This window comes from Anomalospiza imberbis, chromosome 2 (assembly GCF_031753505.1).
Source record: "Anomalospiza imberbis isolate Cuckoo-Finch-1a 21T00152 chromosome 2, ASM3175350v1, whole genome shotgun sequence".
Lineage (NCBI taxonomy): Eukaryota > Metazoa > Chordata > Aves > Passeriformes > Viduidae > Anomalospiza > Anomalospiza imberbis.
In genome coordinates this window covers 73265138-73288855 of record NC_089682.1, presented here as the reverse complement: position 1 = coordinate 73288855, position 23718 = coordinate 73265138, and the positions used below count along the sequence as shown (strand labels likewise).

Genomic DNA, 23718 nt, shown 5'->3' with positions numbered 1-23718 from the left:
TTTGGAAGGAAAGAAGGATGCTGGAAACCCTCAGTTCAAGTCCCAAATAAATCACTGGTTTACAGTTGCGTCAGGCAAGTCACTTGCTCTTCCCATAACACTGTCTTCGAAACAGAAATGAGTATTTCTTTACCTGGCAGAGAAGCTGAGAGCATAAACTCATTAGAGACTGCCAAGGAGTTCAGATCCTATAGTGATAAGCAATTACTTAATACACAGCAATGCTTGGGAGCATCTGTTGGTTGTTTCGCAATACAGACCAAACTGCTTGGTCCGACGAGCACATGAGAGACTTTCTCAGTAACAATAACAGAAAAACAAAGCAACAACAAAACCCCACCATGAATGGCATGTTGGCTCTGGAGAGATGGATGGATGAATGAACTCTCATCTAACTGAACATTTCTGTCTGCTCTGAATATGTGCTTTCTTGGAGACAGAAAACAGATACCTTCTGCAGAAGTTGTGCAACTAATTTGGTTATACAGAAAATGAAACCTCTACCAGACAGTGAAGGAAACTCTCTCATGCTGAGAGCTACAGTTTTATAACAGAAGAAGAAACCATACAGCGTTATAAAACAACCCAGTGTACATCTTTATTGATGATTCACAAAATCAAACATCATTCAACAAACTCACTCCAGCAATTTGTGTATGACATTGTTCCTTGCAAGGTTTGTCTGATTTTTCTGAAGTAAACAATATTTGCTTTTAACTTGGAGTGGGAAGAATCATGCTTTACAGTAGCCATTTCCTGACTGTAGCAGTAGCAAGTGTATCACAGCCATGACAATATTTTAGGTCACACTTCCTTATTAATATTTCACATAAAACCCCCTGCTATCTTCAGTGCTTGTTCAGTATTTTCATGGCTTGTACTAGTCTCATGAGAATCATAACCCTTTAGTTAAGTGGGATTTATTAATACTCCAGAAGTGCATTGAAGACATGAGCTACTATCAAATTAACTGCCAGTGTCCTTCCATAATCTCACCAGAACATATATTATTTTCAATAACCCAGTATTAAATTGACCAAGAGTTTCATTGATATAAAAATTACCTTGATTTCCCACTGAAACACACTCGGTCGTATCATGGTATGTTATATACATAGTTACACCAGTGGTTTTCTCCACATGAGTCAAATGCTGAGCTACAGAAGACAGGAGTGAGAAAACCTGGGGAAAGGAATAACATCTTTGATATTGTCAACTCCCAAGATGTACTGCAGGTAGCGTTCAAACCCCATTCCGAAGCCTCCATGAGGAACTGATCCAAATTTTCGGAGGTCTAGATACCTGTAATTTAAACCAACAATTACATTTGCAGCACAATTATGCTGAAGGCATTAAAGTGAGCTTTTCATCTAGGGCTTTGCTTTCCATCTTAATTACTTCCCTTTGACCCTAACCACTATGATTTCTGTGTTGGTTGGGGTATGAAGAAGCAGAATTGTATTAGCAGAAATCCCAAGTTTAAACCCATTCAAACTAGCATAGCTATACTTTGCCAACACACTACAGCATGTTTTTTTAGGACAAGGAGGTATTTGGGTACGAAGAACAGCTTGAACACCATAGCTCTGCACATACTGAAAACACCTTCATAGTTTTAGTACCTGAAATATTCCTAGCAGAGGCACAAACCCAGGTCCCTACAGGATCACAAAGCACTTCCACTACTGGAGGTGAAGCTCTCTGCTTGGGAGCCCTTCCCATGTTGGTGTGGAAATCTGTCCTGCAAATTCTTTCAATTTCTGTTTGCTTTTCAATAGCCTAAGTAATTTCATTTCCAGTAATTTCTGTAGAAGCTTAAATAGATCTTGTTTTCGGTCTACTCACATTCCTTAATTTTTTTAAGGTAATTATGATGGCTTTTTGCTACTTTTTCCTCAAACACTCTTACAGACTGATTCCTTTATTTCCATAGTAAGCCAGAAAAAAAACCCCTTGAACATATCTTCTCTGAAAATGAGATCTGGAACAGTACATTTTATTTTGTAGAACAGCACCTGTTGTGCACAGAAAACTCAGAAAATGTTTGGAAGGAGATACTCTGACTATATGGGTGTCAACAAGATTATGATGGTTCTTCTATAGTTACTCATTTCCCAGCTGGACTGTGGCTGATGTGATAATGTATTTGCAGCTATAAATTGTCACCAATGGTTTCAATAGAAGTGAAAAACATCTCAGTGTTTCTATTGATTTGTGGGGCCACTTCTGAGGTTGCTGAAGGCAAGAAGTTATTCTTCTTTATATAAATGCACTAGTAGGGGATTGAGTGACTCCAGATGTATTACTTGCTTCTAATCTTGGTGTATGAATATTTCATCATCCCAATTGAAAAAAAAATCAAGTGCACTTAAATATAAATGCATATGTTTTATTTCTTATGCAATGGAGTAGAGGGGGGCAGAACACTGTGAAAGAAATTAAGATTGGATTGATTGCAATAAATGGCTTCCCAAATTTTACATACTGTTAATGGACTGCAAGGAAATATTATATTTGTGTGTATATGTACTTATAGATAAAAATATGTGAAATATACATGTATTTAATATGTTTTAATATATTATGTATATTTGACTGTAGTTGCTTGAACATCAGATCTTTCTTTCAACCTTACTTGCAAAATAAGAGTACTCTTCACAAATTCCATAGCTGCAAGATTGCCCTGTCACTCAGTTTGACAGTATGCCTTTCATACCATGAAATATTATTTTTCCTTACAGCTCATTAGCAGTAGTTAAAATTTGGGAAACCATTTCTTACACTCAATCCAATATTCAGGTTTTTTTCTTTCCCAGTGTTTTTCCCCTCCCCTCCACTGCCCAAATAGCAAAAGGAGAAGCAGAGCTTACTTCTTCCTCATAGCACTGACACACAAAGTGGAGTTTGCAAGCTGAACAGCAGGCCCAAGAGTGGGACATGTTTTCTGATGACTGGGACCCACTTGCTTTTCTCTCTGTGCTGCTGGGTGTTAGCTTCGCTGACTAAGGCTTGGTGTAGGTACCCCACATCTTGTGATGAGGATTATACTCAGGGTAAGAACACGTAGGCTGTGCAACTGCATGGTGGCCTTCATCTCTATCCACTTTACACAGACTGCATTTAGAAGAGCTTGAGTCTCTGCATGTACCCTGAACTGCTCCTGGGGAGCTCCACTGCGCAGCTTTACAAGGGTTTGCAAGGAAGGTGATGGGCAGACCTGATGCCGAGGGTGGTGACTCACGAAACAGGAAAGACATCATAAATGTGAGGGATACGGGTGCTGGCCGTGGTACATCAGTCTGGCCCAGCTCAGGAGTTCTGAGCAGAACTGCCAAACCAGCTGGTAACTACTTTAGCTGTAACCAGGAATACAAGTAACAGCACAAACTTTTCTGATGATGTCTGTAAGTGCATCAGCCTTTGCAAAGGCAGTTGAGACTAAGCCCAGCATCTTCTCTCCCTTTTTGCTGGCAACAGAGTTTATAAAGTCATTGTAAGAAGATGAAATAACTCAGCTACTTCCAGATGAACAATAATAATAAATTCTACCCTTGCTTATCCAGGACTTTGATCTGTAGATCTCAAAGCACTTTGAGAAGCCCTTTTGGCAAAAGGAGCGAAACAAAACCCATCAAAGTTAATGGAAAAAGTCCATTGAATTAAATGTGCTGAGGATCAAGACTGTGAATCCTTTCTGATGACTGTGCACAGAAGAAGCAGAAGAATTGAGAAATTTTCCATTCTTCAGAGATGAAAGAAAAAGTAACTGCCTGCAGATGAAGAGAAAAATCCCTTTAGACTGGAAAATGCTCCCTGAGGTTTTCCTACATTCAGTAGTCTACAGACATTGGATGTTTCTCACCTCAAAAAGAGTAGTGAACTAGTCTAGCTGTTTTTGCTAGTAGCTCATATTTAAGAGGGGATCTGAGCACTCTATTGGCAACTGGTTGACTGTGCAGCATTATTCCACAGGAGAAGTAAGTTTCTGCAACCTCAGTTAGCCCAGGTGTTCCTGCTCTGGACCTGAGCACTGGTAAATCTCTGAAGAAATTTCAATCTTACTAAAGTGTGTGCTGTAACAATATCCCCCAGCAATGAATTCCAGGAGCTTGTTATATGCCATGTTAGATCATTTCCATTCATCCTTTTAAGATTTATATTCTTTTATAATCATTGTGAGATCCCTGTGTTGCACAGCAAGGCACTATCAAGAGCAGTGCCCTCCTAGTGACCATTCATAAACAGAATGTGTTCTTTTCAGTCTCTTTCCAAAACAAATACAATCTCAACCTTTTATGCAATCCTCTTGCTATGCTGAAGGTTCTGTGGCCAGTTTGAAAAAAAGTAAGGCTGAAAGAACAAAGATACTGTAGTCCATGAAACTGAATATTCTACTGGGCCTGTGTGTGTAAGGAAAACGCCCCTGCCTTTCTGCCTGCCACTGTCTGGCCCAGCACAGCATTCCAGTTTCTTCCCAAAAGAGGAGTAATAGGACCAGGTGTCTGCCAAGGACAGTGATGAGCTACCTGTTTTCACTGGGCTCTGAAGAAGTTTAAAGGATGAGGTGAATGTAGTCACTGACCATGGGCTCCAAGTGGCTCACAGTGCTACTCTTCCCTAAGCCAGACTCCTTGTTTTTACCCGGTCACACAAGAATCCAACAGAACACTGTGACATTCAAGTTTCAAAGATTACCAGAAGTAAAGAGCCCAACACAGCTCAATCTTCTTCATCCAGAGCAGGAGCAGGGCCAAAACAACACAGTAACATCCACCTGAAGACAGCAGACAACACCTGCCCTGCTATGGTGTACTTTCACCAGTGTTACACCAGAAGATCAAAAGGGTATCTGGACTGTAAAGGGTTCAGAATGAGACAACTGTCTCCACTGAAGCACATGAAGATATTCAGAGTAAGGAAGCAGTGCCTTACAGGTAGGAAGACTGTCTGAAACGCTGCTCACACTAATGGTTCTGGGAACACATTGTTCATTACAAAGTACCTGCTTTGTTACTTTTAAGATGGCACTTGGAGGCTGCAAACAGGATCAAGTCCCCTGTTTACAAGGCAATATACTTAATACTCCCTGGTCACAGAGAAAGCAATGAACTCCCAGAGTACTCTCATCACTCGACTTTCCTACATTTCCACAGACCTCTCAGTTTAGCCAAGATCATAATCTACAGCTCTGAGTTATTTTCTGTCTACAATTCAAAGGAAAAAGTGTGAAAATAAGATAAAGTAACTACAAAATCTAGTCAAATACTACTCCAACTCATATTCTATATAGAAAGAAACTTGCCTAACAGGAAAGATATAGTGTACCGAAGAAGACTCATAGAGTTTGACTATGTCACTTTATCTATCTTTTGAAAAACTTTCTAAAAGATAGGAATGGCAAGTAGCAGAGCAGTATTTCAGATCATCAGTTGCCTCTGCCTTATGATTCAGCCAAAACAAGGCAATCCTGAAACTGTCCTAGAAACAGTCAGACCCACAATATCCTCTTGCTTAGTGGGGGGAAGAAAACAGGTAGAATCAGAGATATGGCAATGGTTAAGGAACTTGAAAAAGATCACATTCAAAAGTCAGCAAATATTATATTTAAAAAGGAATGACTCAACCATTCTTCCAGGAGTTTGTGAGCCAGCTTTGGAGACTCAATTCAATCACTAAATTGGAGGAGATTAATTTTAGTCTCCCCTGCCACCTCCACTGAAAAGATGGATGCTGGCAAGGCACCTAGCTGTATTCTGGCAGATTTTGGACTGTAGTTCAGAAGCATCCAGAATCACTACTATCCTGCACCTTCCTAGGACACCAGACCCTGCTATGGCAGGGGGTAACAACAGCATTAATCTTTTCCAGGAAGTTACATCGTCTGTGTTGGAGTGGAGGTAATGAAGGAGAAAAGAGTCTCCAAAACAAGATTACAGCAGGAAGAGTTTCCAGAATGTGATCGTTACATATCACATGAAAATGCAAATGGATGACAGGCAATGTCCTCATCTGTTCTTGCAGGAAGCACGAGGCAGGGCTGCACTATCATAGTAGTGCTGGAAGGGTCTGCCATGGAACACCAGACTTCCTTGGGCTGTATCTCAGCATCTAACCACACAACTTATCACCCTGTTCAGGATAATTCCTCCCTCTGATAAAGGGATATTCTGGGCCACAAATAAAACAACAAAGAAAGAAATTAAATTCACCCTATTTATACATGCATCATGTAAAGATCTGCCATACACTGGGCTGTTCCTCAGTGATTTCATACTGTGGGAAGATGAGAGAGAAGAACCTATACTTTGCTTTTTTTCAAGGCAGCCTTCCTAATGATCAATCCAAATACTGCAGAATGTTTGAAAATATCCTTCTAATTCTCTGCACTACCACTCTCACAATATCTATGATGAAGTACATACCAAGAAACACTAAAAACCTTCTGTCGTTTTAATGGGTTAAACTGTTAATACAAAGGTTGATCTGTCTCCTTAGGAGGACAGTTTTAATTGCTTTAACTGCTTTGTTATGGAAGATTTTTCGACCCAATTGCCCTGTCAATTGCAAAGGGAGTTATTCACAGACCTCTTAAAGGTCACAAATTGCTGTGGTTCTGTAACCTGTTTATCTCATGCATAGTGGTCAGAATTGACCCAACTTCCAACACAGCCTACTGATTTAATATCAAAAATCATTATGGGTTGTAAATTAATCCACCACATGCAATCCTGAGAGGAATAACCTGTGCCGTGAGTGGACAAATTGGAGGCATAAACTAAGTAGCACTGGATTAACCTTTGCTTAAATGAACTGGCTATTTCATTTAGGCTGGCAGTGATGGCAGGGCAACAGGGCCAGAACCAAACAAAAAAAAAACAAAACAAAACAAAACAAAAAAAAAAAAAAAAAACAAAACAAAAAAAAAAACAAAAAAAAACAAAAACAAAAAAAACCAAAAACAAAACACCAAAAAAACAAAACAAAAAAAAACCCACAAAAAAACCCTAGAAAAAAAAAACAAACAACACCCCAGTAGTTGCTTAAATAAGTCTCAAAAGAATAAAAAGAGCTTGCAGAGCAAGGTGGCATCTTACCATTGATAGGCATCTGTGAGTCCTAATCTGTGAAATACAAAGGAAATCCATTTTAAGTAAAGGAACAGAGTTATTTTGCACAAGCAGCACTTGCCTGGAAGAGCATGTTACAAGAAAAGGGAAAGCCTGGTGAACTACTGTATGAAGCATACATAAGAAGACAAAAATCCTGTTTTTTCTCTCTAAGGTTATGCTGGTTCTGCAGGAAATAGAATTTAAAGGTCTTAAGTATTTGGGCTTAACAAAACCAGATCCTGAGGACTCAAAATTGAGAAAAACCTGTGAAAGGAGGTGTGATTTACAAAAGATACACCCCATTTCTATCTTGAAATGCTTTCTATGACTTTCCTGACAAACAAGAAAGTCTGGCTTTGAACTCCACATGGACCCTTCTCCTCCTTCTGAGGACTGTGAACTCAGATACTGGCAAAAAGTTTTGTCTGAAAAAGTGCAGCAGGCAACATTGTACTTTACATGAGTTGAAGCATGCCTGCTTCAGAGAGCTTGCAGAGAGAGTAGCAGGAAGCACAGGGAATACCATCATCCTACAATAACAACTGAGAATTAATGTTCTGGTAATTTTAATTGCCTGGTGCCTTTTGGATTCATTATACTGAAGTAGATTTTGCTTTTCTCTGACTAGATCTGTCTGTGTGAGCATGTGGCTGATTTAAGCAACAAATTAATTCCCAATGTGCAAATGGTGTTACTTTGGGATTAACCTTCCTCCAACACTGCTTTGCACCAGAGCATGACTGGCCCAAACAGAAGTGTTCAAGTGCTGGATGGGACTTTGCACAACCTGATCCCATGGAAGGTGTCCCTGCCCATGGCAGCAGGGCTGGAACTAGATGGTCTTTAAGGTACCTTCCAACCCAAACCATTCTCTGAGTCTACAAAATTTTTGAACAATCAGATAGGATCCAGAGAACAACTGTCTATGGAGAGTTACCCAATGTATAACGTCAATTATTAACTAAAAAGCAGCTTTGATATTCTGACATTGAAGTTAGCCAAAACTACCAAAAGTAACAAGATGCAGACTAAGGCATCAGGGAAAGAGGAGCCCCCATAACACAGTACACGTCTTGAGCAGTTCCAGTGAAGCTTCCCAGGAAACTATTAGCAAAGAGCCATATTCTCCGAAATCAGGCCAGTCACTGAGGCCAGCTGCATCACAACTGGCAAAGCTTCTGACCGAAAATGCAATTCCTTAGTTACACAAGGTGATGACAAATAGATATCAAAGTTCTGTATATGTGACAAATTCCACCTTCACAATCCACTTTCAGCCACAAAAATTGAAGAAAAGGATGAAATATCCTACAGCAGACCCTGCTCCAGGTAGTTGCAGAAGAGTTGAGGCACTCTGCTGCCCTGGCCTCTTAGAAGAAAGAAAACTTTTCTTCTCTGATGAGCTAGAACAGAGGCCCTTTGCAGACCTATGACAGAAACACAAGAACTTCTTCACCAGTTTGCAGTCATCTACTCAGATAAATAGATATCAAAAAGACAAAACCAGGCTTCTTTTAAATACTATTAGCTGCCCTTCTGCTCCTCCTCTGTCTTGCCAACCACAAAGAGCTGCTGAAACACTCTCCTGCTCAGGCTAGTCTCCTGGCATCTCTGGATTTTCCATACCTCTGTAAGCGCGATTCAAGGAAGGGCAGCCGCTCCTCTCTCAAGCTGCCTCCACACAACTCCCCTACTCCTGGTACAAGGAGATCAACAGCTGCAACCTTCAAAGAAAAAAAACTAATTGAAGTCATATCATATAGCCACACAGTGATTAGCAGAAGAAGTTAACACTGATGTTTTTTTGTAAAACCCTACTCTAATATTTCCAGAGTGCAGGACACTAGGTAAGGATTTGCACATACTTGAAAAGTCTTTTGTTGACAGGAGAAGGCTGGGAGGAAATTTTACAAGGATAAACATCAGAAATTTACAGAAAACCTAAATGACAGCAGTGATGTCTCAGACTGAGGACATCTACTGCAAGTGGTTTGAACTGAAACCCACCAAGTTACTCTGCTGACAACCTGTGGGGGGTTATAAAGAACCCAACAGCAGCTCAGAAGACAGCAAAGACATATGGGCAAGCTTTCTGAAGACCTGATTCCCTGCTCTGATGCTGTTGCTTGTGTTCAGCCCTATCTATTCCCATTCCTATAACCAGTTCTAATGGATATGGTAGCAATGGCACTTATGTGCCAGATTCAAGTGTTACCACTTAGGCTGTTAGGTTTGCACTGTCTATCTTCTCTGGTTTGTCTTCTAGAGTTATTTTTCTTATCCCATAGCTGAAATGTTGCTAGCATCAAAGCCACTGAAGACACAGTTGGTGGTGGTGTTGTTGCTCTTTTTAGCAGAAGCAATGCTTCAGGTTGTCTCAATTCAGTTGAGAAATCACAATTTCAAGGCATGAGACTTGATAAAGATTTCTTCTGCCCATCTGCTATTCGAGCATTGCATGGATGCTACATTTGGATGGCAAGAGAATCACAGACTAGTTGGAGCCATCCAATTCTACGCCTTTCACTTAACAGTACAGAAGTTTACCAGGAAAAGAAATAAACTATGGCAAACTTGTCTTAAGGCAATTAAGCAAAAAGTTAACACTGTCCCACCCCCCGAATCTTCCTCCTCCTGTTGTTTCCACTTTGGGTATTTTCTTCTACAACAGGAAAAAAATGGACAGGATCACCTGGTGGTTACATCTTATCTTGAAATTCTTGAGGGCAGGCCCAGCAGACAATATCTATCAGAAGGCCAAGACATGTTCCTAGACAAGAAAGTGGTGGAGGTGTGACCCATGGACTCACTGTGTGTTGAGGTCCATCTTCATTGTCCCGCATGTAGAAAGGTTTGAGGTCGTATGGGTAGTTAACCACAAACACAGGAACCTCCCCACAGTGCTTCACCAGGTACTTCTCATGTTCTGTTTGGAGGTCACAGCCCCACTGTAAAGACAGCAAAAGGGGCCTGGGAATCTGCTTAAGTGCCTTTTGCCCATGGCAAGAGACCCAGCAAAATCCTTGCTCAGAGAGATGTGCTGCTTTGAATAACATGAAACCAAGCAAAGCAACTTCTCATACAGGTTACTGGGAAGTTGACAGTTTCACAAGTTTTCAGGCAGAGCAAAGCACGTAAAATAATATGACTTAAGTTAACAGAACAGGGCCAGATTGTCCTTGCATCAAGCCCAAGGTATCTGGTATCAAATCAGAAAACCTAAAACAAGCAAAAAAATTCCCAACCCCAAAAACCCCAAACTACACGCTGCATATCTGAAGGAAAACAGGCACCTCACCAAATCCAGCTTACTTGAACCAGCAAACCAGCCTTATTTCAGTATTATCTCTGGTGTATAGAAAGCAGCTTTCCTAGGCTAATTACTCTCTTCCCTGCTGTGTCCTGTTACATGCTACATTAATTCTCACTTAAGAAAACCTAGCACCCTGTTAACCAATTCTTTGTTATTAGAAACCATGGACATTTGCAATGCCCTTCACTTTTTCCAGGGATGTTATAAATCCTGTGGCTTTTGACTTGAGACCCCAAGTCCATTTACAGGACATGCAAAGAATATCGGGGGAATGGAAGGGGAAGAGGGGAACAGACCTCCCCCAGACTCTCTTCATACTAAAATATCCCAAGTTTGCTGTCTCAGATCCAGGTAGTACAGAGAAAAGATTTGAGGTTCTACACCCACTTTTGCACAGAGATGAGACAGTTACCCAGCTGGCTATGAGGGTGGCTTCAGTCAGTGTTATCTTCCTTGAAGTATCATAATGAGATAACGATTAAACAATATAGCCATAAGATGAGTACCATCATAAATGCTGTCCCATACTGCAGTGGGTGTGTGTTTGAAATTGGGCAAAATATGATTTTTAGAAAACCATAATCTCATAGCTTTAGAAAGACTAGCATGTTACTCTTTTTCCCGGTCAACAGCTATGCTTTGGAACGACAAGGGATTCCCTTTACCTACATCGAGATTACATGGCATTTTCATATGGTATTGGTTTATTAATTCTTGTCAAACTTTCGGTACTATCATCTTGTCTTCCCTTTTTTTGAGAACTATTACAGCAACTCTTTAGATGATTGCTACTGAATCTGCAACACTCTCAGCACTACTCACATTCAGGAAAGAGAAGTGCCTTTGCTAAAGCCTTGGTCCTTCAACTGCAATCTCATCACTTCCTTCCCTGCAAGTGTTACATGTTCTCCTGCTACACATCTCACTCTCCTTGTATTGCTCCCATTTCAACCTCTGGATTTACAACCCAGCAAACAAAACATCCCAGGAAGCAGAAAATCTGTGCAAAGTAACAACTATCGTGGCATCAGAGAGAGAGAAAGAGAGAGAGACAGAGAGAAAGGAGATTCTACAAAGTTCAGGCTCTGCACAGGGACAAACTAGCTGGCAATGACCTACCTCTGGCTTGAAAGTGAAAGTTTGAGGAGCTTGCTTCAAAATTTCCACTGCTTCACTGTAGGAAATTCTGCAAGAGGAAGAAAAAAGTCTTTAAGATAACTATGAAAGGAACAACAAAGTTTTCTGGCTACGTGCCATGCTGGAAAATTAAGGAAGCATTTCCCCACCACCATGCCAACTTGTGTGTAATGTCAAACTTCCTAGCAATGCTTCTTTGGACAGAAACCAAAAAGCATTTAATATGGCAAGAATCCTATGTTTTCCGGTGCTTCAGCTACATGCAGTGCAGGAATTGCTAAGCTCTCAACACTTCTGCATTATTGCAATATTGCATTTTAGTCAGAAGTGAGCTCTGCAGGGAATTGCTTCATAGAAATGGGTGGATTTTTTTAAAAGAAAACAATACGTCCTCATCAGCATAGTTACAACAACATAGCTGTAGTCCAGGGTGTGTTAGGCAAAAATAACAGCCCAGGGTGCAAAGGGCTTGTAGCTCAAATGTTTCCACTTTACTTTGCAAAAACTATGAGATTTACATGCAGTAATGTTTCTCTCTGCTTCACTGGAAGATTTGAGAGCAGATTCTCCACCAATTTCCACCAGCACAAAAGAACAGCATCATGGCAAAGCAAAGAGAAAAAGTGCAGTGAACAATACTCCAGGTTTGGTAACTGGAAATCAAGACTCAATGGAAGATAACGTGGCAGCCAAGTTTTCCACATACCAAGCCAAATGTTGTGGACAGAGAGAAGAAAAGAATAACATTATTACAATAATTTCATCTTTGTATCACTGGCTAATCCAATTAAAAACCAAATTCCCTAAGAAGCACCAGCTCTTTACAACCCATTACAAGGTTTCACTTAAACAGGAAGGCTTCTGGAGGAAATACCTCAAGAAGGAATATATTGCTCCACATGTTTGGGTTATGCAAGGCCACAGACCAAATGAGGTATATCACTGGCACAGGTTCAACACATGTAACCAATGTGTGTAAGCCAGGAATGCCCCAGATCTGCCAGCAGCTGACAGAGAGAGAGACAGAGAGGGAGAAAGAGATTATCTGTGTCTCTCTCCTTTCCCTTGGAGCATGGGAGAAGCTCAGCACAATTTTGTCCTTTCAGGACTATCAGTTATGTGCAAAGAGAGGACTGAAATGGGGAGATGGTGACTTCACTGAGGACTCCCATGGTGCTCCTGCAGGCAGAGGCAAAGGGATCCTTCATGATCCTGTTGCCCAGGTGTGGCTGTAGCTGCTTAACAAAATAACCAGTGCTGGGACGAGCAGCCCTACAATGTTCTGTGGGATTAGTGGAGAGTTCCACCATTTGAAGAGACAAGCAGGAGTGGGGAGGAGGTGGGACCCTCAGGGGCCAGTGAAACCAAACCTTTCAGCTTTTTAGCACAAGGAGAACTGGGATTATGAGCTACACAACCAATGGGAATAGAAATTCAATTGGGATTCTTAAATATCATAAAACACTTTCATAAAAAGATAGCCACTTGAGTGAAATTGGGAATGAAAGCACAGCATCAAAGCCAAAACCAAGCAGGACCATGAGCAACCACTATGCAGGCACATGCTGGAAGGAGAATACATTTGAGGATCTTGTCCAGGGGAGCAAAAGCCAAAGACTAGCAGATTCAGGAGTCAGTCTCATGCAGAGCTGAAAGGGCATACTTGACAAACAGTAAAAGAAAACTGCAGCTCATGCTCTTTTGGAGGCATTATGCTAACCCAGAAGACATTGAGTTGTGAAAGAAAAAGAACATAGGAAACTCTTTCCCCAAAAGCCCTCTGCAAGATCATTTTGAAATAGTACTTACATCATAAATTTGTGCTTCAGTATTTGTTCCAACCTGCCCTTGGTCAAAAGAAGAAAAACATAAACATGTAATGCTACCCTTTAAGGCTCAAAGACAAATTCAGGAAAGTGACCTCCCTCTATATTTTAATTTGTAGGACTGCATTCTGATCTAGATACAGGTCAAAATCCACTCCTGGCCATTCAGTGCTAAAAGGGTACCCAATTATTGAAGCTGATGATTCAGAGGCTACCAGACAAAGTGACAACTACAGTTCTACCATACCTGCTACAGAAAGCTGTGTGTCCTCTCTCTGTTGGCTTGAACAATCACTTAAGCTCAAGCCGATATTTAGCTTTACACAGTTTCTTAACACCGGACAACACAGTAAAAAAAAATTGAAAAAAAATTAAGTCTTCCTATAGCCAAGAACCCCCAAAACACATGACAGGACTGCAGTTCTTTCCTGTCACATGCATTACCTTCTGTGCAGGAGCTATGTATTTATGAAAAAGCTCAACATCACAAGGACATTTGGAGAGCACAGTGCTTGTCACTGTCTTGAAAAGATCTTCCATAACCTAATAGAGAAAAAAGGAATTCATGAAAAATAAACATTGCTTAGGTGTCCCAGACTATAAATGAAACATGGTACACATCAGCCAAAGAGTACAGGACTTTCTGTCCTTCTGCATGGCCAGACTGCATAAGAGGGAAACACCTCACTAATGCTCCTAATTAGCAGGTTTGCTTAGTAGCTGAAGAAGACTGGAACCTTTATTTTTGCTATGGGTTTAGGGCTTCAATGTTGGCTGATGGAGTCAGTATCTTCAGTCAGGTATGTCCAGTGAAAAAAAATCACAGCCAAAATATTCAAGCAGCAACCCTGGCTAGCCACAGACAATTTAGAACCATTTGTGGGTCCAGTCTCAGATGAATTCTTAGTGAGGCATCTGTCCTTTAATAAACAATTCTGGATTTATGCTTTGTTGTTACAAAAGGCAAAACTGAAGGAAAGAGAATTAACATGCAGTGTGTAGAGCAAGCCCATCAAACAGTTCTCAGCTGGAGAGACTCTGCAGTAAGGGCAAAGTGAACATGTACAAGATGAGTAGAGAGCTAAAGCAAAGGACACATCAATGCAGGGATGTTTGAGAAACTAAAAAGATGTGGTTCCATTTCCCTAAACTAATGTGGATTAACTAAATGACATTATCATCCAATTTGGATATACTTATCCAGTAAAACGGGCTTCACTCATTAAGAAATTAAAATGCCATTAAAAGCCCCCACATGGGATGCTGCATTTTCATCAACCCATTTTAAGAGTCACTTTTTCTTTTGGTTAAGCAAAGCAGACCATCCAAGACACTTGCTGTTGTGCAGACTAAGAGTTCCCATGGCTTCCTGTAGTCCTACACCAGCACAAAGCAGGTAGTTGACACCTGTGGTATCAATTGACCATCCCACCTCTTATTCAGAATCACCCTCCTATTCTCATTTTCTTTGTAAAAACAGAGCAATGCAGCTGGGGTTGAATGTCATCTCAGCCTGGGAAGGGACAAGGTTTTTCCTGCAAAGAACATCTCAAAGCACATTCCTGGTTGGTTGTGAGTTTTTGGTTTTTTTCTTGTTTTTGTTTGTTTGTTTGTGAGTGTAACAACTGCTTCATTAATTGCAGAGTTGAGAGAACTGAAGTTTCCACTAATGATATCTAGGTGAGCGGCAGCCCCTAGACACCACAAAGCCTGTGACTGGGAAAGATGAATCTGTGGAAAGGTCAGCAGATCTCGAGAAGAAACAGTTCCTTCCCACAAGGAACCAGACCTTACAGGGTAAGAGGAACGCAAGGCACAGAAACAAAGCAGCTGGGCTGCTGCCATAGCCAAGATGAGATTTCAGGCATGTTGTACAAACTTGTGTTTAGATGAACATCCTTCACACCTGCTGAAGCATTGCTCTGTGCTGGTGAACAACCTCTGCATCCCACCAGCCTAGTGGAGCTGGTAAAGCAGTCCATTTGGACTCCTCTGAGCCAAACTCAGACTCAAGACTCCTGCATCAACCTGGGCTCTCCTTTTAAAAAAAGGGAGGATGCAAATAAGGGAACAACATTATCATATGCAGATGAACAGTTTTATGCCTCCTGGTACTCAAACACGGAGGAAATGAAAAGCCAGCATTCCTGCTGCTGAGTGGCAAATAACCAAACAGTCAGCTTTGAACTTTCTTCAAAGTAGCTAGAAAAAGGCTTATGCAAATGAAATTAGAAAAGTTCTTAGCAATTCATCTGGTTTCACCAGGCAGAGACGAAGGGATTTTACATTAAGCTTCCTCTTTCTAGAAAATGAAAGTATCATCTGGTTTTGGAAAGGCATGTTGTTTAATTAGCACTTTTTTCCTCACTGTGCGATAAAGTAACAATTAGGTTCCCACAGCATTCAACATAAGCAGCTTCCTCTTGTGGAAAAAAGATGTGGGTGGTATGGGAAAAACAATCTGAGAAATATTTCCAGGTTTGAGACTGAGGTTTTATCCTGGCAAAAAAGACAGACACGTGGGTCATACACTGGCCTCCTCACTGCTCTTATTTATACCAAACAAGTATTAGGCACAAACAGTAGATAAAAAAAAAAAAAAAGGAGGAAAAAAAATCTCAAACTGGGAATTTATGTCTTTAAGCAGATGGCATAATGAAGGACTGCAAACTAGGCTATAGGAAAAATAAGTGGAGAAGTGTAATCACTGGCTTCCTGGTTTAAGGGAACACATAAGTATGAGATATAGGTGAAGTGATTGGTTTGAACATAGTCTGAAAAAACATGTTTGACAGGAGACTTAAACAGGGAAAAAAGGCACTGGAATCACAGCAAGTAGCTCATCTCAGAGGTGGGATTCTGGATGTCCCAAAAGCCCAATGATGTGGTTGCTTCACAATGATGGTGTGGAAACTGTGTTGGTAGGGGAGCAAGCAAGGAGGACAGCAGTTAAAGCTTTCTCTCCTCCATCAATCCTTTTAGCCTTTCTCTTTTGATTTTCACATTTGAAACTTCAGCAGTATCAACACTGGCCTTTCCCAATGTTGCTCTGTTGTTTAATGGTTAACAGTTCAATTTTGATTAGAAGCAGCTCCCAAGGGTATTGCTTAATTTTACCCTGGATCTTTTGACACTGCAATTTATCCTCTTCCCAAATAAAATTATGACCAGAGTTGAAACAGAGCAAATAATCAATAAAACAGCAGTAAAAGTCAGCAGCAGCAATTGAAGGCGCTGTCCACTCCAAGAAAGGTTCAAATCATCATCTTTATTACATAAGAAAGATTACATAAGAAAAATCACCTGACCTGCCAGTAGGATTTTTATGTATGCATTTACCTGGGCCATGCATGTGGATGCAGTGTAGATCACAGGCTCCTCACACATGAATCACTGACCAGTGGACCACTGTTGTTGCCTCCAACCTTGCTCATACCCACTCTACGTGTGCACATACCCACAGAGGGGAGGAGTCACATCTGATCTTGGTCATAAAATCTCCTCTCTCAGCAATACAACAAACAGCTCAAGCCCCATTTTGGAGAGATGCTGTTGCTGTGCAAGGAGAGAGACTTGTCTGCCAGACCACTGCTCCACTGGCCATTGAAGCTGAATGCTGATAAAAGTTAGGGAAGAGAACAAGCCTGAGCTATGGCAACTGGATGCCACTTCAGACAAGGAACCTACAGTCCTGCAGATAGCCCAATGTCCCAAAAGAGTGTTGAGCAAAACTCTTAGAACTAACCCTGCCTATGTGATTACCAGTGTTTGCTCCCTCAAGGCTGCAGTCAGAACTGCCCAAGTGCCTCAGACTTGGTAATGAAGACAGAATGCTGAGTGAAAACTAGTCTGGAAATCAAACCACATACATGTTTTAGATCCAAGCTCTCTAAAGCTGACACCCAGAATTGGTACCTGACTTCATTTCATGCCTGAACTCCCCTCTGTAAAATGGAGGTAATAATGCTCCATGTCACTAGGCTGTAATGACAGCAAATTAATTTTGATGAAGTACATAACCAGTGGAAGACAATACTCCTGCCCTCAGGACACAGCTCAAATACTTAGTGTTAAATTGTATGCCCCATCTGAAAGAGAACTATTCTCCATCCCTTAAAGAGACAACAGTGCAAGGATATAATCTTGTTAAGGAAGACTAACACTATGCATAAACTCCTGACAATGCCCTCAGGAAAACTTCCTTCTTGCATTTCCCAACTTTATAGCCTAAATAATGTCTTTTTTTAGCATGGCTTTGTATGTGCTTTTGATGAAATTCAATAATGACTGTATCATATGGCCTCTTTGAGACTCCATTAGTGTCATGAGTGAAGTGGGATCCTTTAAATATACTGCACTGCTGATAAATTGGAATGAAAAATAGAAGATAATGGCCTACAAATACAACTACATGACACAGCATTGAAGAGAGAGGCAGAGAGTGATAACAGGCATCTCAGAGAACAAACAAAACTGGAGACATTGGACCACCAATTCAGACACTGGTGGGCTGATGGCTCTAGGGAATCCAGACACTTCCGCAACTGGACCTCTTCTTCTGTCTATCTGACCTTCTCCTAAATTCTTCTCTTTCTCATCCATTTTGGAGAAGTGCCTTGCGGCAACCTGGCCCAACTTCTTGACTTGACTTACAAAAAGAGGTCCCTCCTTAGACACTCTTACATGTACCTGCACACTAAAGCAGAAATACTATCACCCAGTCATGCAGCGTCAAGTACTGCACTGAGCACACGGGACTTTCCACAGAAAGTATTGTGAAACCAGCACTGTGAGAGTCAAAGCTTCTTTGTAGCACTAAAACACATTTTGGCACAGAACAGAAGTTTAGATTGCATGATTAAGACACATGAGACTTCACAAGAACTGTGCTACTAATTTAGGAATAACTGAGAACTACTCTGTGCAATTACAGTGGGGAAAAAAGGCCACTGCTCTAAGACTTCAGGCCCTTTGTTCTCAAATACATGTAGCTTGGTTATTAAATCTCCTTTTTTCCTTTTATTTCATAATGAAAACTATGTTTCTTTTAGAGCTTTGGCTGAAAGATCTCAAGCCTCACCAGTGAATGGTAAACATGCACATCTTTGTAGCAAGACTCTTTAATGGTGTATAAGCAAATACTTCAAGATGTCCCTGAAGAAGCTAAGCATTCCCAGCACAGTAACTTGCTCAAGTGAGAGCTTCTTAGTCCAAATGTCCAATAGCAATTTTAAAAATAAATTTTTAACAATCCAGCTCCTTATGTGAGGACAAAGTTCAGATAATAACCTGGCCAAGAGCCCTGAAGGCTTTCAACTGGGCGTTTTTCACTTAATAAAGAACTTGCAGATGACAACAAACAGACAAAATACCTGATGGGCAGATACATAAGAGAACACTGAACTTAAGTCAGTTACCCCAGGAGAGACACTTAGGCTTCAGAGCAACTAGCAGGGTTTTCTGCTGATTTTTTTGGCTTGTTTTGTTCTAAGAGAGATTGCCTAATGGTTTAAAAATAAACAAAGTGGGAACTCCACTTCCCCAACTAAGAACACGACAATATTAAGCCTGTTGCAATACAAACTCACTATGAGGGATGCAAAATAATGGCTACTAGAAGACTTTCTGTTATAGGGAAAGGTGCTTGTCAAAGACTTTTGGAAGATTTAAAGAGAGCACAAGCTGAGACTTCACAAGATACTTAGCAACAACAAAGGCAAAATTGAAAGGGAAAGTTCCTCCTTTCCCCACTAATAAAAGCCATACAAATTCCAGAACAGTTCTCAAATCTAATTCTCTGAATTGTCTGAACTGGCTGTCTATACTTCAAAACCCAGAAAATTAGGGTTTTCTGCACAAGTATCTTGATTCTGTGTCGAAGGGCTCAAACACCACTTAACAGATGACTTTGCTTATTATACTAGATAAAAGTAGTGAAGATTTTAATTGACTGCTGATTACCCAGAGAAACAAGGGGGCTCAGGAATTAAGGTGTGTACATATATATATGGGCTGTGCTCTAAAAATACACAAAGCTCAGGAGAAAAGGAGAGACAAAAGAGCAGGATGCTATTCATGATGGAGCACAGACTCCCAATGGATCAGTCCACACAGCCCAGTGCCATACAGACATCCCAGATTCAGAAGCAGCATACAGAGCAAGCCAGCTGTGCTCTCAGTGCTGGTTCAGCACTGTTTATGACCCATGCTGAAGAAACCACCACCTGGATGTTATTTTATAAATCTGCAGCCAGTGCCTCAGGTATTTTTCTTTATAAGGTTATTTTTCAATCACTTTCCATAGAGTTTATCTGATAAATGAGAGTGCGTGTCGAGGTTTACATACTAGTCCTACTGGGTATAAGATGGCTTATGCTGAGACTAGTAAGGTGTATAGGCATCCATCATGTGGTTAACCTGCTACTGAGAGGTCAGTCCTGAAAAATGAAAAGCCAGCTGACTAAGGATTTCCTCCAGTCTTCTGCTAAAGCCACAGTGAACATTGCATGCCAGAAAATGTTGTTTTTTCTTCAGATTTCAATGCAGATTTCAAGGAGGCCTTTACAGAGCACACTGCTTAAACACTGCTCACTCAGTGGAAAGGTGCTGAACCTTGTGAAAGGGAGAGTGCCACTCATTAGCACTAGTCAAGTACATTTACATTCCCTGGCAATACAGCAACTGTGGAGCTTCCCATTCAGATGAGAGCTGTGTGCAACTATATCTTCCCTTCCAAATCCTCTCCATGGCCTCACCTCTGCCAAGCAAACCCTCCTCCTTGGGAAATACCTGTGCAACCTCTACTTGGTTCACATAGGGTGAGAGGAGCTGTGACCTCAGCTGAGGGCAGGGAGCACGGGAGGAAGAAACTCTGGCACCGGTCCTGCATAGACATCTGGAGTGCCCACCTGCATGATGTCCTGAAGGTTTTCAGTGAAGGACAGCTCAGCCTCCACCATGTAGAACTCTGCCAGGTGCCGGCGACTCTGCGAGTTTTCCGCTCGGAACGTTGGGCCAAAGGTGAACACGTGAGTAAAAGCCCTGCAAGGCAGCAGGGAACAGGCAGGTTAGGTCCAGCACACAACTGGGTCTGTTACACCTAAAGCCCTCGCTTTTCTCCCAGCATCTAGAAACAATCATGTTTCAATTTCATCGTTAACACTGCCATTTCAGCAATGGCACTGCTGAATAAGCTGCTGTTATGTTCCTTCATCCAGGCGTGGAGAGGAGTTATTCACACCTTGTGACTCAGAGACATTGCACACACACAATATTCAGCTTTCTCTGAACACAAGTTGTGCTCAGGACACTTTTTGTAACTTTGTAGGAATAGAACTCAACATTCTGCAGAACTGGATAACTAGAGAAACATGCAGATACGATACCAATCATGCTATCCTCATCCACTTGCCTTTACACTTCTTTGGTTGCAATGCCTTACCTTCACAGGTGCTGTGAGATCCCAGTGCTCACCACAGCAGACTGGGCTGTGCTGCTGGAGTTGCTGGGCTGGTGGGCACTGAGGGGTGGCCAGTGCAGCCCAGCAGGATGGGAGGTGTATGGCGTGCAGTCCCCCTCTAGTGGCAAGACAGAAGTTCATTGCTCAGAGAGCCATGGAGATAAAGAACTGGGCTCTTCCACACAGCTAAAAATGGTTCAGCTGAAAGGGCTCCCTACTGCAGGGAACACATCAGGGAGAATATTTAATGCTGAAGCAACCAATGCGTTTGCTATTATGAAGCCGTTTCTCCAGGCACTTCTCCAGCCACCTTCTGGGTGGCTATTTAAATCCATCCTCTCTTGTTCTGCAGCCATGTCATGCTGTGTTTCCACTTCCTTTGTGAGAAACCTCCCTATCAAACACCAACACACCTTCAAAAGTTTTGATTTTATGTGGGAAGCTGCACTCCAAGCAATACCTTCTACACTGTGATCTCTGAGCACTTGAGCTCCTGGACGCCCTCAAGCCAGTGAGAACTTCCCAAATACATGCCATGACATCTGTGTTTCCTCTCATGTTGCATGGGAAGAAAACCATGATTGGAGAAGACAGCAAGCTGCTTCAGAAAAACCATGAACTGGGCAACTGCTAACTTTGGTACGTCTTTAACTTGATGTTATTTTTAGCTGCAGACAGCATGTAGGAGAAAAAGAACCCGATCAGTAGAGATTAAGCATGGTTTGACACTCATGAAAGGATGCGTGCTAATTGCTGGAGCTGGCATTTGACTTGCATCTTGCTCTGCAAGCTTTCAACTTAAAAAGGATGTTCACTGAAGTTTTTGAATAGGCTAATTTTGTTAAACTGAAGTTTAAATAAACAACACTACAAAAAGCAGCATTTTTCCTTCGCCCCTTATGGAGACATCTGTGCTACAAATAAAGGAACACACGCATTCTGCTTCACTCGTCTGTTCCCTCATGTCACATGTTGGTTAAAGGTTATGATCCAAAGAAAGAGCACTTTCTTTTTCCTCGAGTTGCTAGTAGTAAACACACCAGAAGCTTCAGGTCAAGACTCTGAAGACATAGCCTGCCTAGGTTTCTTTGCCCCATGGCTCTGCTTTCCCTCCTCCAAAAAACACACTTTCTCTCTCCACTTTGCTCTTGTACCTGCACTCCCTTATATATGACCCCAGCATCTGCAACCAACTAACTAGATTTTGCAGCAAACATCTTCCTTCAAGCATCATTTTCAGCATGCCACTTTTCCCTCTGCTGCCCTTCTCACTTGCTGAGATGTTACTGTACACTTCCGTTACTCCATCATTCTCCTTCAAACTGCCCTTTGCTGTAGCATCTACAAAACCTCAGCAATGTTTAGATAAGTGATGTACCAAGACTATTACTCACTGCACAGGTCATTCACTATTATTTCATCAGTTCCTTGTGATCCCCCATCTGTAGCCACCTGTTGTCTTGAGTTATACAGAAACTCAAGTTCTTCCTCACATGGCCTTTTTGGTTTGTTTTTTTTCCCATGCTCCTAAACAGCACCTGGCATAACAAGGTCTTGGATCCAAACTTTAAGAGCCTCCACTGCTATAGCAATACAAACAACAAATACAAAACAGTGAGTCATGCAGTCAAAATCATTTTATGTTTAAGGCAGAACTGGTCAAAAACTTTTGTTTGTCAGGTTGTGGAGGTTGGCCTGCAGTGGGAAACAGGAGTTAGAGGCAGGCTCTTGTTCTACCTGCCCCCATGTTTCACAGTTTTGCTAAAATATTTCAATTTGAGGCCCTTCAGTTAAAGAAATAATTTTTCCTAAATAAATTTGTTTAGGTGCAAGTTCAGTTTGTGACTGAGCCAGGATCAGACACGAGATGAAAATATTGTGAAAAGCTTACAGTTACTGTAACTACTCACTCAGGTCTGCTCAGTATGATGTGCAGGTCTCTAATGTCTCACTGACATGAAGGCCTCAAAGTAACACTGAAAACTAAAGTGTGACACTAGCTGGCTAGCATGAGATCCTTTCCCACAGAGCAACAGCCTGGCTTCAGGGAGAGACATTTCTCAGCGGCTGTCCACGCGCAGGCACTGACACTTCAGTTACTGTAGGTTACGGTGGCAGGATTGTCTCCAGCAACCCAGGCTACTAAGAGCACTTTGAACTGCACTTACTTCCTACTGATCAGCAGCCCCAGCATGATGACTAGTTACTCATCTTCCAAGGGGCTTGCTGCCTGCAAGATACCTAAAAGCAATCAGAAATAAAACCCCCCACCCTCTTATTGCTCCAAGATGTCAGCCATGGTCAAACACTTCATAGTCACAGATCAATACTGTACTGCAAGAATAAAGCCTCTCTATGCCCAAGACAGCTTTTGGGGAGGGCAAGTGCAGAACAACTCCCACAGGAACCAATTTCTGTCTTTCCTCAGCTCTAGGCACTTGTTCACAGAACCCCTTATGTTTACAAAACAAACCATTAGCACTGCGACTCTATGGACTACCCCAAGGTGACAGTAAGTGTAAGGGCTTTGTGATAGTCTGTAGAACCTAACATCACTGGTGTGGGGCTGAATTTGTCTGACCCTTCAAAAAAGGGAAAAACAACACTCACTCCTAGCCCCCCTCCCCATCAAATAAACCCCCATCTGCAGGGAGGGGAGGAATCATTCATTTCTCAGGCTAACTCTGAAGGGAAAAGACAGATACGAGTAACTGTGAGAACTTCCCCAGGATCCTGGGACCCTGGCAAGGGAAACTAGCTAGATGTCACGCTGGCAAAGCGATCAAAGGAACACAGTAAATGCAAGTCATCTGGTAACAGCAATGCAGCACTGACCAGAGGCCTGGACATAACAGAGAAACACAGCTAAAAGTA

At 41.7% G+C, this 23718-nt stretch overlaps 1 protein-coding gene across 7 annotated transcripts in view; it reads right to left on the bottom strand.

The window, feature by feature from the left end:
* Positions 1–573: 573 nt before the first annotated feature.
* NARS2 (asparaginyl-tRNA synthetase 2, mitochondrial) overlaps positions 574–23718 on the bottom strand; it is a 49142-nt gene continuing 25997 nt past the window's right edge. For 3 of the 7 annotated variants that reach the window (XM_068181677.1, XM_068181682.1, XM_068181683.1), the window contains 8 exons: positions 20294–20426; positions 13830–13928; positions 13369–13406; positions 11542–11608; positions 9920–10132; positions 8736–8833; positions 7095–7121; positions 574–1302 (listed from right to left, as the gene is read on the bottom strand). In XM_068181677.1, coding sequence (XP_068037778.1) covers positions 1158–1302; positions 7095–7121; positions 8736–8833; positions 9920–10132; positions 11542–11608; positions 13369–13406; positions 13830–13928; positions 20294–20426 — 820 coding nt within the window. In that variant the 3' untranslated portion in view covers positions 574–1157. Of the gene's footprint in view, positions 1303–2606; positions 5882–7094; positions 7122–8735; positions 8834–9919; positions 10133–11541; positions 11609–13368; positions 13407–13829; positions 13929–20293; positions 20427–23718 lie in introns of those variants that run through there. The other 4 variants (XM_068181678.1, XM_068181679.1, XM_068181680.1 and 1 more) reach the window with 4 other exon arrangements.